Genomic DNA, 13,328 nt, shown 5'->3' on the forward strand with positions numbered 1-13,328 from the left:
ACTAGGAGGATTTCTACTCCCCCCTGGATGGGATGCTAGTCCATCGCAGGGTTACCCCCAGCATTAAGTTCGCCGGTACCCATTTATACACCTGGGTGGAGAGAGGCACTGTGAGAGTAAAGTGTCTTGCCCAAGAACACAACACAATGTCCCTGGCCAGGGCTCGAACCCAGACCACTCGATCTGGAGACGAGCGCACTAAGTCTAAACAACGACCGAGAAACTACTTTTAGTCCATCTAGCCTATAAAGTTGAGTTTTAATTCTTCCAAGTTCAGTTTACCTAACGCCATTTCGTTCGTGCCACTTTACCTCAGTGATAAGAGTGGTTCATATGGGTCATTGTAAATCGGCCCGTTAAGGCAATCAGTGCATCCGGGGGCTACTTCCATAAAAATCGGGTGGGGGTGTGCGGCCCGCTTCCCAAAACCCTTACCCTATTTAAGACCAAAATCTGTGATTTTCCCCCACTGTATTTATGACCTGACAAAAAATTTGATACCCCATTTTCAGTACACTGTTATCCCTGGCTTTCCGCATTCAATAGTAAATTTTACAACACCAAGAGATCTTTACAGTGGATTTATTTATTTGTCCGTTTTACGTTTACAGTTTACAGTTTTACTCACTAAATAGCGTCATCTCAGTGATCAAAAGTTTATTATATTAACTTCTGCAAAGGTATATGCCTAAAATATCGTTCCGACTTTTAATTTTTTGAAATTTATATACACAAGGTACTGCAATCAGTTATATCAGAAACCTGTGGGTTTCTGGTAAGTCGCATACATGTTACATACATACATGTCACACACATACATGTCTTGTCGATATCATTTCCACGTGCTGTTTTAGCGAAGGTTATTTGAAATTGCCAACACCCGCTGTACCAAATCTCTTTTTAACAATTTATCTGTGACAACTTGTACGACTTCTGCAAATCATTAGATCAATATTCAATTAGCAACATTCATTTCATCTTGCATGCTTTGATCTACGCAATATTCTTCATTCAAATCAAACCGATGAAGCTTGATAGCTATACCATAACCTTATTATATGTTCAAAATAGTTATTACTGTTTTATTTTTACCTTACAAAAGCTTTTCTCAAAAATGTGCATATTTTTATCTGATTACGCAAATTAAGCTAGTTGTTGTTGATTACAATTAATCAAAGTTAAGTGTAGTAGAAAACAGATTTAATAATGAACTGAAAAGCCTGCGTGTGGATTCAATAGAGCTTTTCCGCATAAAGAACCTTACAAATGCAAATATGCATTTCACGACCTTAGGCCCGGTTTAAACGTCGCATTTTACATGCGCCGAATCAAATACTAATTTTATTCGACTCGAATGAATAAGTTCGGCTGATTTGATTTAAACGTCGCATTTGTTTGCCGAATAGAATTGCTGAGCGCGAGCGATGGCGACGTGTTAATTCCCATTCGAGCATAATTTATTTAACATAATTTGTGAATTAGATTCGGCACATGTAAAATGCGGCGTTTAAATCAACTGGCGAACTTCAGTCGTATATTCGACTGGATCAGTCGAATATTTGACTGAACTCGCATTTAATTGAAATATGTCGCATTTAATTGATTTAAACGTCGCATTTTACATGCACTTAATTCGGCAATATGATTCGGCGCATGTAAAATGCGACGTTTAAACCGGGCTTTAGGCACGTAAATGAGATGGCTAGTACGTCTCTCTCAAGAAAGAGTCGCACGCACAGAAGTAAACTGGCGTGACTTTGCTGTATGTCTTATTCAGCTCGCTGCGTGCGCAAATACCTCATGAAACCAGTAAATTTTCAAACAAATTGCTGCTTCTCAGATTTAGAAGATCTCTACAAAATCGTTGTAATAAGACTAACTAATTCAATCCAACGCTTTTTATTTTCATGATAGCTTTGTTTGTTTCTTCTTCGCTACAGGACCTAGAGGTCTTGGAATAAAGAAACATGGCGTTCAGTACGAAATGTGCCCAATTCTAGGTCAACTCTTTGGACGTTTGGATATGAAGAAAGAGATTTACATGTCTAATGTCATAATGGGTATGTTTGCATCTGTAAGGTTGCTGTGCGGAAAAACTCTAATATATCCACAAAACGATATCACGCTGCGTGACGGGTAACACAGCCGGTCAGTTTAAGCAAGGCCTGGGTTGACTGTGGGCTGGTTATCCAGCAGCGCAGCGTGCAGTTTCTTGCTATATTCCTCATTTTTCAAGTTCCGCAGTTTTTGTGCTGAAAAGAAGGAGTAGCAATAATAATGAGATAGGAAAAATAAGAACAATATAGACAATAATAAGCTCAAGGGACGTCATCCAGCTGGTTCCGCCAGAGGGTAATTTCAATTTTTCACCCTGACGGCATTCTCCTGGTAAATGGATTTCTCATGTTTTGTTTTTGTTTCGGTAGGGAGAGGGGAGGTGGGCGAGGGAGACACTCCTTTAGGTCAAATGCCACTTTAAGTCGATACAAACGTCCATGGGACACTTGACGAATTATTACTCAGTGGCGAATTCTTTGGTATTGAGAAATCATTGTTCAATTTCCACAATTCCCCTACCCTCAAGCGAGGTGAAAAATGCCATTTGTTGAAATTTTTTGCAGAGGCAAAATGGCGAGGTAGTCGTAAGTTGTCTTTGTTGCAGTCAGTAATTTATTTTTAATGCATACTGGGGAAGGGGATGAATCTGACGGGATGGCATAATTGATGAGATTCCCTGCGTTTTTTCCGTTTTCCAAATAGCTAAGTATGACATTACTCGCACATAAATACTAGATGACCAATGACATCAATGAGTAATCAACTGATTAATTTTCTAGATTGATCTCCCTAAGGGTTTGATTTAAATAACGCGACGAACATTTGCACCCTTTAATATAAGAATCCCCTCCGCGGCCACCGCTCTCCTGGCCTGAAATGGCAGACGTCACCGCGGATTAGGCTGAATTTGAAGGCGGGAGATGACTGGCATTTCATGCTACCGTCATTCCTCCTACTCGAAAGAGAAGAGGATTGATTTCTAAATTGTTTGTAGTCAGTTTCGTAAATTAGAGTCGCAGAATTAGAATTTTTTCCATTCCTTTGCTGAAACTATTTTACAAATTAAAGAGTGGTGTGAACATTACCAGTTTCACGCCGATTTTTGTGCTGCCGGTCTTCCTTCACTATCTTGTTTAACCCCTTGAAGTACGCCAACCCATTTTCAAACAATTCTTCTCCAAGTTCGCCGGCCTCCTTTATCCCGTCCATCACCTTGTCATCTTTAAGAAACCACAAAGACACATTGCGATAATATATTAAAAAGCCATCCAGTCATCTCTTACATTCATGGGGGAAGGGGAAGTAGTAGCACTAAAGTATTAGTAGTATGAAACCAGGGTTTTGGCATTAGCCTGTATGCAGACGCCTTCTGATTCCTTTGCGCGTCTTATCTTCCACCACCTGTGTTGAAATCGTCATACATGTAGCTCCCATGAAAACAATAAATGTATTTATGATTCCCCTCTTCAACTTCCCTCTCAGAAAAAGATTTGTTAGGAGCTTGAAAGTTAACACTGTCATACTCACATTGCTCAGGATCTGACGGGAGATCTTGAACTGCAAAGAAAAATTGGAAACGGAAGTTTAGAAAAGCTTGAGGCCAGTAAATGGTGTGCTTTCTCCAAGAGATGATCTGAGGAGATGCACCAAATGAACCTTCAAAAATTAAACCCAAGAGTAAAGATTTTTTCTTGAGAAAACGGCGAAGTTTTTCAGTTAATGATAAATACTGAATTAGTCGAAAAGTGTCTTTAAAACTAAACCAACTGCGTCGTTTTTCCGAAATACTAAGTAATACTAACGTCAGTTTGCTGTTGAGACATTTGGATAAAGAAATTTGGTGAGCGGGTTGTAGTCTTCAACTTATAAATACACGTGACTGAAATAAACAAGTAACATGTTGTAAGAAAATGATCGCAACACAATGTAGTGACATGTTACACGTGCTTTTACAGGGGAACACTGTCATACCTACCAAAGTCTGATGAGAGTGGTTCAGGAGCTAGAATAAAATTACCAAAAAAAGTTAGGTGCCGTTAAAATGCATTAGTTAGTAAAAGGTGTCTAGGGGATGCTTGCATACGGCCGGAGAACCTGAAATTTGAATTGACCAATCAAGATTCAGCAGGCGGAAAAAAATTGAACTGTCCTGACGTCACTGTATGATGACATAGAGTTGGACAACTTTTCTCACTGGAGACGACATTAAATATTCACGAAAAGTAATTTATAATTCCAAAGCCCATATCAGATTGTCAAAAAAAAAAAAAAAAAGAAAAATACAAGACATTTTGCGCCTCCAAGCATTTAATTTGGCGCCAAAAATGGGTCGCCCTCGTTCAGCAACTCACTCTTTGATTACTGTCGCCAGGTTGGGTAAAAGTTGTGTCATTTTCACTAGGGCTTGCCACAAGTTGCTCGAGATTTCCCAAAGTCGCCCGAAATTTTTCAAAAAGGTGCTCCAAAAAAAGTCAAAAGTTGCTTTTTGTAACGAAAGTTGCTCAAAAGTTGCTAAAAAAGATACAAAAGCTTTTTTTTGTCTCTCTCTTCTTTTATCTGGTCTGATGCAAAAATATGCAATCTGTACAACAAAAATAACGTTTCTAAGCATTTTTGTGCAATTTTGCGTTGTAACCAGCATCGCTAAATAAATTTGTTCACAATACGTATGTGTAAATACTACGCATCAATATCAAATTTTTTAAATTTTTTTTAAAAAATTTAAAAAACTTCAAAAAAAAGTGAAAAAAATTTTTAAAAATTCTTTAAAAAATTTAAAAAAATTTTTAAAACAATTTAAAACAATTTGAAAACAATTTAAAAAAAATTTTAAAAAAATTAAAGAAATTCACATACTGTCTACTGAAACATTGTAAAATATGGAAGCAAGGCCAATTAGAGCACTAAAAGCTGCTCCGATATCTAGAAAACTAGAAATTGCTCAGAATGCAAAAAATTGCTCAAAACAAAAAAAGTTGCTCAGAATACGAAAAGTTGCCAAAAAGTTGCCGAGCAACTTGTGGCAAACCCTAATTTTCATGCATTTTGAACAAAATATGCTGTTCCTCTTTTAATTAAACCCAGAATTCTCGATTTTAGCATAAGAAGAGGCCAGAGCAACTTAGTATTGTCTATATTTTTAGTTAGCTGCTAAGAAAAAGGCTATTACCTTGTCGGTAGGACAGCTCGGTTTTGACTGCCGCTAGAACTGCGGGCGCAGTTGCCGTATGCAAGGGAGGTATTGATACAAATTTACCCAATATCAGCGTGTGATAACATTTTGTGCCACATCGCACAGAGAGGTAAACATGTACCGGTGAATATGTACACGGATCGTTACAAACGTGTAGACTGGAAATTTTGCAAGCAAGCTACGGTTTGAAGTACGATATCGTAAATCCTCGAATTAGCGCCCGGGGCGCTTATTTCAAATTTAGGAGAAGACGGGGGCGCATATTCGAAGGGGGCGCTTAATCGAGGGGGGGGGGGGGGCGCTTATTTCATTTTTCCCAAATGGAAGCCTGACATGATCATTTTTCAATACATCATATGCGCGTAAAACAACAACATAAGTTGTGTATCGACACAAAAAGCTGATCCTAAAGTGTAAATCGCGGCACCGTTAGTACTTGTATTTTTTTTTCCCCAAACTAACGTGTTCACAAACTGAAACAATGTTCAAATCTAATACTACACGACAAAAACTATACATTCTTTGTTGTCTCATTACTCGTCCACAAAATGGGGGGAGGGGAGAAGGCGCTTATTCGAGGACGGGCGCCTATTTTAAATTTTGGCCGACATGAGGGGCGCTTATTCGAAGGGGGCGCTTATTCGAGAGGGAGCGCTAATTCGAGGATTTACGGTATATGTGCTTGGATTCTGCGTTGGATTTGTGGCCGCCCGGTTGTTTAATTTTTGAGCTCAGATCTGTCGCTTCTCGGATCGGTCGTTCCGAATTGCAGTGCGCGGCCTTTCCCTTAGGAGTTGGAAACCTAGGAAGCGATAAACTCGTTAAAATGGCCTCGTTTCAGCAGAGTAAGCGGCCAGACAACAAGCGATACACTGTGGAAGTAAGGTAAGGTATTATTATTGATAAACTGATATAGTATTTTAACTTCCTAATAGTGATCGTAATTATTCTCATAACTAAGACTCTTATATTTTCGGGGTAACCCGAAAACACTGACCCCCGGTCCGCGGACCCCCACTACGGACTGGGTCCGCGGCCTACGCTACGAACCCCCTTTATGGACCACCCAAAAATAGAATAAAAATAAGAAATAAAGATTTCACTTATGGATTGTCTATTAAATGGATTACTCGAGTTAGTGAAATTTCAAACGTTAGGCTGTGGCAAATGTAACAGACTTGGGTTTCTAAAACCCCCACCCCCAAAATAATGTCTAAAAGTTGTTTTCGGCGTAGGGAGATGCCGATGGAAGAAGGAAAGTTATTACCTTCCGTTCGCGGCTAAATGTGGCTATGGAAGTGTGTTTTTAGGTCATTTCAGGTTGTTTGTATCTGTAATTCCGCTGAATAAATTGTGAAACCTGGATCGAGTTCACGAACCCATGGGAGAGTGGTCTGAACCAAATGGCGGAGGGGAAAGAGCACAAATTTCCAGGCTTTCCGGAGGCTTCCCGGAGGCTTCCTGGTCCTTCATGTACTGTATATCTTCAGCAAAGGAAATAGTAATGTGTAATGATATAACTTGCGCCCAAGCCTGAACCCAAGTCTGTTACATTTGCACAATGTAACGTTCGAAATTTCGCCGACACGAGTAATCTATTAGACAACCCGTAAGTGAAATCGTTATTTCTTATTGTTATTCTTTTTTTGGAGTGGTCCGCAGGGTAGTCCGCGGACCCGGTCCGTAGTGGGGGTCCGCTGACCGGGCGTCAGTGTTTCCGGGTTACCTTATATTTTCGAACTTTTTCGGCGTGACCAATATTGCGCAAGATGATCATCTCACAGCTGGAGCTTGGGCCGCTGTGGTTCCAACCAACGCTAAGGGCACAATCGAGGAACTGTCAACTAGTTTTTAAAGAGATTTGGTACAGCGGGTGTTGGCAATTTCAAATAACCTGCGCTAAAACAGCACGAGGGAAATGAAATCGGCAAAACATGTTTTTACGATAACTGCAGAAATTCTATTATGGATCCACAGCTACTTTGACAATGTTATGACGAAATTCATGATCAATAACAGGACAGACGCATGAAAAACTGACGTCAAGTTGTTAAATGTATGTAACATGTATGCATGTAACCAGAAACCCATAAGTTTCTGATGTATGCAGCACCGTGTGTGTTATTAATTAACAACTTGTACCTGCAGGCCTTTCTCTCCCTACTCTCAGCTCATCATGTCCCACCTAAAATGTAGTTACATTTTCACCGTTCAATATTTCTGCCTTACATTTACTCGCATGCTATATAGGTTAATTAGAATACGGCTAAATATTTAACTTCGTACCACAGTATTTGTATCAGTTCTAAAATGTTAGTTTAATTCGTGTAAATTTCCGGTCGTTTTTGACTAAAAATATAATAGCCACTATTAGCTTACCAGTTTACAGATCTGGAAATTCAAAAAAGACACAAAAGTACATACGATAACTACAGAACGTTATTAAGATACATACAAATCAATTAAAACCAGTTTTAAAACATCTCCATTGACGTCCAATGGACGGCATAATAGAGTCATTCAGCCCTTTTTATCTTGACAATTTCTGGTGTTCACTGTTTTAGTACAATTTCTAGAGGAGAATATAAGAATTGGACGCTGTATTCTCCGCGCTTGGCGGTGAATGTAACATTTCCCAAGCTTGGTTACTACGTTCGCCATCTTTGCCATCTTGGCAAGTAAACATGATGGACAGTTGCTGAATGAAATTTTCGTTTGTTCGAAAGACATCACCCCAAGTTCAGGATACTTGAAAACATGGGGGAATTTATAAAATGACTATTGCTGCCCTTGGACATATTCGAGGCATCGTAAAACGCAGTGGTTTCGTCGATCGCTAGCAGGTCAGTTTGAGTGACCGAAATTTATTTTTCTTCAAATGGAGCTAGTCATGTTTAGACGATAAGTACAGCTGTGAATGAAGTGAGCAACGATATAACATAGGTACTGGATGAATTTGTTTTTCGCAGAGTTTTACGTGTTTGTTTTAAAGTGTATATGACACGAAAAATAATTTCCACTTATTTGAAAGGCCTTTCAAAATACAGAAGAATAGCGTTTTCCTTTTTGAAATATTGTTTTTCGTCTTAGAGATATTTACGTTTTTCTATTATGCAAATTAGATTAGTGATGACGTCATATTGTTTGCAACTAAAAAGTGGAAAATACTGAATAAACGATATCTCTGGAAATATTGAAGCAGTGTTCTTGAAACTTGGCACCACAAATGTGCATCACAAAAGGAACAAAATGACACCCTTAGTGCAGTTGCCATAGCAACTCTTTCAGTTCCAGTCTCTTTCTGTCAAAAAACCAAAAATCCGCATTTGCAACCTCTATAGTGAGACAAAAAGTCCTACTTGGAACAGATATAGTTCCCATACGGTCTTACTCCCATCATTACTTTGAGTAGGGTAGATGGTTCTTGGTTTAAGACAAAAACTGGGAATTTCAGTTTTTATTAAGACAGCACCAGCGGCAAAACTGTTGTCATGGCAACAGTACTAAGGGTGTCATGTTGTTCCTTTTGTGACGCACATTTGTGGTGCCAAGTTTCAAGAACACTGCTTCAATATTTCCAGAGATATCATTTATTCAGTATTTTCTACCTTTTAGTTGCAAACAATATGACGTCATCACTGATCTAATTTGCATAATAGAAAAACGTCAATATCTCTAAAACGAAAAAAGATATTTCAAAAAGAAAAACGACATTCTTCTGTATTTTGAAAGGCCTTTCGAATAAGCAGAAATTAGTTTTCGTGTCATATACACATTAAAGCCTAACACGATGAACAAAATGATTCGCATTGGATGTACATTTAAGCTTACTACGACAGTATATGAGAAAACAAACGAAAAATCGCCTCTGTAGTTCCTTGTGTTAGTCTGTTATTTTGTAGTTCTTGATATTCACCTCTGAAAATTATACTTAAACAATTATTCGCCTCAGGCTAAGTGAACAGTGGTGAATATTTACCTCGGCTTCGTCTCGGTAAACATTCACCAATGTTCACTTCGTCTTCGGCGAATAACTGTTAAATATTAGTAAGCGGTCAGTACAAATTGCAGACTGGGTGCAAAATGCAGACTGCAGACGGGGTACAAAATGCAGACTGCAGACGGGGTACAAAATGTAGACTGCAGACCAGGCACAAAATACAGACTAGGTACAAAATGCAGACTGCAGACCAGGTACAAAATGCACACTAAGCACAAAATGCAGACTGCAGACGGGGTACAAAATGCAGACTGCAGACGGAGTACAAAATGTAGACTGCAGACAAGGTACAAAATAGAGACTAAGTACAAAATGCAGACTGCGGACCAGGTACAAAATGCAGACTAAGTACAAAATGCAGACTGCAGACGGGGTACAAAATGCAGACCAGGTACAAGATGCAGACCGCAGACCAGGTACAAAGCCCAGACTGAGAACAAAGAGTGTTTTTTTTTTTCGTCCAATACAGTAACATGTCATTTTTGGCCTTGTGTTCACGTGACCAAAGTTCGGCCATTCTTTGCGTTCGTGATGTAAGATTCCTGTGAAGGGTAGTTTAAATAACTTGTGGGTTAATCAATTTTTGCTATGAAAGACAGGTATAAAACCGACAATGAATTGACGGCGTTTAGTGCTATTGATTTTAGAAATACATTTACGAGTTTCAACGCTGTACAAATTTAAGATTCTTTCTTTCTTTATTTTTTTTACGGAGACTGGGATGTAGACGTTGGAGGTATTTGTGACAGCTGTTTTTAGCATTTTATTTCGTTAGTGTCTGAGCCCTTTGTTCACGCAACTCTTTCAGTCACGCAGAAAAAAATCTGAAGATGACGAGTGGATTTAAAACTAACCTCTAAGGCGCATTTTCTGCGAATAAGTAAACAAATATATGACTCACAAAAATTAATTCATTACAAAAATTAATTGCTAGGTCTATGATCAACATCTCACTGTATATATACCAACTGGGTCAGATCAGGACAGCAGGCCAGATCGCATTACATCCGTAATGTTACCGTAAGTGTAACGCATTCTGTTTAGTTTACATTTAAGAGTGTGTCCATGAAAAAACCAGGCAGAACCAGGCAGGAGGTGATACAGCTCAAATCACCGATTTCGCTCAAACTTACCACAAATGTTGGGTTTGGCGAGTGAATGATTGTGGCAAAATAGTAGGTCAAAATATTTTATTCCCTTCAAGTAAGGGGAACCCCCTGCAAAAATGGCCATTTGACACTAATTTATGCATATTTAATTGGCCATCTTTAGTTCAGTTCTTCTGCAACAAGAAAAGCCATGTGAAAATGAAATCCACTGGATCATGTTGTACAACTATCAGTCTAACAGCACAGATATTCATTTCAACTTGGCAATTTGATTTCTGTCCGTGACTTCATCTTAAGTAAGGTGCATATTTTGTAGTGATGTGAATAGCCTTTAATTGATGGCAAATATCTGCACTGGACAATAGCAAATACACAGTATTCTAACATGGATAGTGAGAGTAATCGACAAAGTTCTCAAAAAAGCCATAAAATGTTGGGGGACTTCAATATTTTTTCTGTGCTGGTGTACTGTATACATAGAACTTAACGATTTATGGTCATTACATGAACATTCATTAAAACACAAAAGCTATTTCTCTGTCTTAACCTAACTTGAAATCAACAAGAAATAACTAGTTAAGCATTTTCCTATCAATTACGAGTAAACGTTTGGCGAAAAGAAGCACTTGAGACACCCAAATTGCCCAGTTGAAATGAATATCTGTGCTTAAATGTTGTGCTAGACTGATAGTTGCACAACATGTCCCAGTGGATTTCATTTTCACATGGTTTTTCTTGTTGTAGAAATACTAAACCAAATATGGATAAATTAGTGTCAAATGGCCATTTTTGCAGGGGGTCCCCCTAACTTGAAGGGAATAAAATATTTTGACCTACTGTTTTGCCACAATCATTCACTCACCAAACCCAACATTTGTGGCAAGTTTGAGCTGTATCACCTCCTGCCTGGTCCTGCCTGGTTTTCTCTTGGACACATTCTTAATTACTGCGAGCCTTAGCGGGGAGCAACACTATTTTTGACTGACCGTGTGGGACATGGGCGCTTAACACTCGATTTTTTAACCAAATTCGTTTCGTTGGCGATGATTTTGAGAAGATGGGGTATGTAGGATCAGCGGCAGAAGCTAAAACAACGGTGAGTAACTCAACTCAATGTGAACTTTAATTTGTATTACACGGTTTTTGGAGTGACTTCCTTTAATAGTAAATAATGGTCGAATCGGGTCGATCGAGGTAGATCGGATTTTATTCGTAAAATTAACGTAAGTGAAATGCATCTTGGCGTTACGCTTGCATTACACTTGCTTGGTTTGGCAGTGGATTTCTGTGCACTAAACAAGGGACACGAGGCAGCCTAGGCATAGGGCCTTTGATATAAGTTATCAAGTGTCATTCTCCATCCGCGGTCATCCTTCACGAAAATGAACATTACTGGGGAATTTTCTTAGCCCGTTTCTTCGTACGCAATATTCGAGAAACGACAGAATGACAACAACGGATCAACGTCCAAACTGCAAATTAAAATGATGAGAAATAATTCGCTATGATATAGAGTACGAATAGTCCCTCTTTCGCTTAGTCCGTTGAGCGTGACCGTAAATAACCCGCTAGGAACAAGAAGCCGCGCGAAATCACTAACCTCAACTTGAGTGGGTCCACAGTACGTCCATGTTCTTTCCCTCGAGTAGCTAAAACACGACATTACTCCGCGCAATACTCTCTGGATTAGTTGGCTTATTTTCGTGAACAGAGCGCTCACACACTCCCATATCCACTTTAAACTCCTTGCTGCCAATTCCCTACCAACTTTGATCCAACTCTCAATAGTACTGATAAGGCTACCCATTCTGAAAATATCACTGAAGTAAAACAGACAACATTTAAACTGAAATGCACTTGGCTTGGATTTTCATAACTAATAATAAATAAAACAATCCAAATCCAAAGCAAAATAAAGTTGGTTCTCTCAGGTACCGTGTAAGTTTACAACAGCGACGTTTCACTTACAATGCCTTCCTCGAGGAACTGCGATGGGTCTGTAACAGATTTGTAGTCTCACGTCCGAATGAAGTGAATTAATAGTTGTCAGGTTAGAGACTGGGGTTTTTCCCAGGGGGTTTTCCCTCGAACTTTGGAAACCTGGATTCTGTTCCAATTTGAGCATATTTGGGTATTTGTACTGCGCGCGCCGTCACGTGACGTTCCCGTTCTCTTGCTAAAGCCTGGTTTTCATATGTCGGGAAAATCCCAGACGGTCTGGGATTTTATTGTTTCCCGACCGTCCCAGATTTTGCCGACTAATGAAAACTTGAAATCGTAGATATCCCCGATCGTCTGGGATGAATGGGGACAAATCTGGAGAATCGGGAGCGTTCCTATTTTCCCGACGCGTCCCAGATTTCCGCGATGGTCGGCGATCATTCCCGACAAATGAAAACTCAAATTTGTACCGTCGGGGACGTCAGCGTCCGTCGGCGATGGATTTCGCTCATTACCAATCCCCTAAATTGCTGGGCTCCAGACCCCCTATCACAAATAAACATGGCGTTTTTCGAAAACACGAGTGAAATCGGGAAAATCTGGGACAGACCCCTGGCTAATATCCGATATATCGGCAAAATCTGGGATGATCGGCAAAAAGTAAAATCCCCGATCGTCTGGGATTTTCCCGACATCTGAAAACCAGGCTTAAATCAGCCTATTGTAAATAAAGAACCTTTGATCGTGGACGTAATTTTCCCTAGGCCTTTTAGGTTCAAAAACGTTTGACATTCAATCTAGGGGTTTTTCCCTTGGTGTTTATTTCCATTCCTTAACATATAGAAAGCTTTTCTGTCGTTGCAGTTTACGGTCTGGGGAAACTAAGAGCGGAATATATTTTCTTGCCTTGGCTGGACACCGTAAATTTTTGTCGGAGGAATTAATAGAATAGTCAGGCAGATGCTGAGTGGTGAACAGTATCAGTTCGGATAATTGCGAAACAACTGACGTAAATAGACAGGAAGCG

The 13,328-nt window shown here is 39.5% G+C and overlaps 2 protein-coding genes across 3 annotated transcripts in view; one reads left to right on the forward strand and one right to left on the reverse strand.

Annotated features, from left to right (window-relative positions):
• Nucleotides 1-582: 582 nt before the first annotated feature.
• LOC145463014 (uncharacterized) lies at nucleotides 583-12,408 on the reverse strand. Of its 2 annotated transcripts, none has more exons than XM_081446707.1 (7): nucleotides 12,329-12,408; nucleotides 11,961-12,180; nucleotides 7,394-7,436; nucleotides 4,034-4,060; nucleotides 3,586-3,615; nucleotides 3,144-3,278; nucleotides 583-2,252 (listed from the first exon to the last, which is right to left on the reverse strand). In XM_081446707.1, exons 2-7 carry the CDS (start codon nucleotides 12,165-12,167, stop codon nucleotides 2,155-2,157), a joined length of 540 nt encoding a protein of 179 aa, XP_081302833.1. In that variant the 5' UTR covers nucleotides 12,168-12,180; nucleotides 12,329-12,408; the 3' UTR covers nucleotides 583-2,154. The 2 variants fall into 2 exon arrangements, with proteins under 2 accessions (XP_081302833.1, XP_081302835.1); XM_081446709.1 differs by having other exon boundaries at nucleotides 2,155-2,252; nucleotides 12,296-12,376.
• A 790-nt stretch (nucleotides 12,409-13,198) lies between these two features.
• Nucleotides 13,199-13,328, forward strand: part of LOC145463002 (uncharacterized) — a 7,815-nt gene continuing 7,685 nt past the window's right edge. Inside the window, exon 1 of the mRNA XM_081446695.1 lies at nucleotides 13,199-13,328. This exon is cut by the window's right edge and continues 283 nt beyond it. The gene's annotated coding sequence lies outside the window, so the exon portion shown is untranslated.

Source organism: Orbicella franksi, chromosome 12, assembly GCF_964199315.1.
Source record: "Orbicella franksi chromosome 12, jaOrbFran1.1, whole genome shotgun sequence".
NCBI lineage: Eukaryota > Metazoa > Cnidaria > Anthozoa > Scleractinia > Merulinidae > Orbicella > Orbicella franksi.

Bases quoted from the DNA above. Each gene is read 5' to 3' on its own strand.
- LOC145463014 (XM_081446707.1), bottom strand. From the start codon at position 12,167: ATGGGTAGCCTTATCAGTACTATTGAGAGTTGGATCAAAGTTGGTAGG. The intron at 3,616-4,033 runs GTAGGTATGACA...TTTTCTTTGCAG, and splicing joins ACCACTCTCATCAGACTTTG to TTCAAGATCTCCCGTCAGAT. The intron at 3,279-3,585 runs GTGAGTATGACA...GGTTTCTTAAAG, and splicing joins CCCGTCAGATCCTGAGCAAT to ATGACAAGGTGATGGACGGG.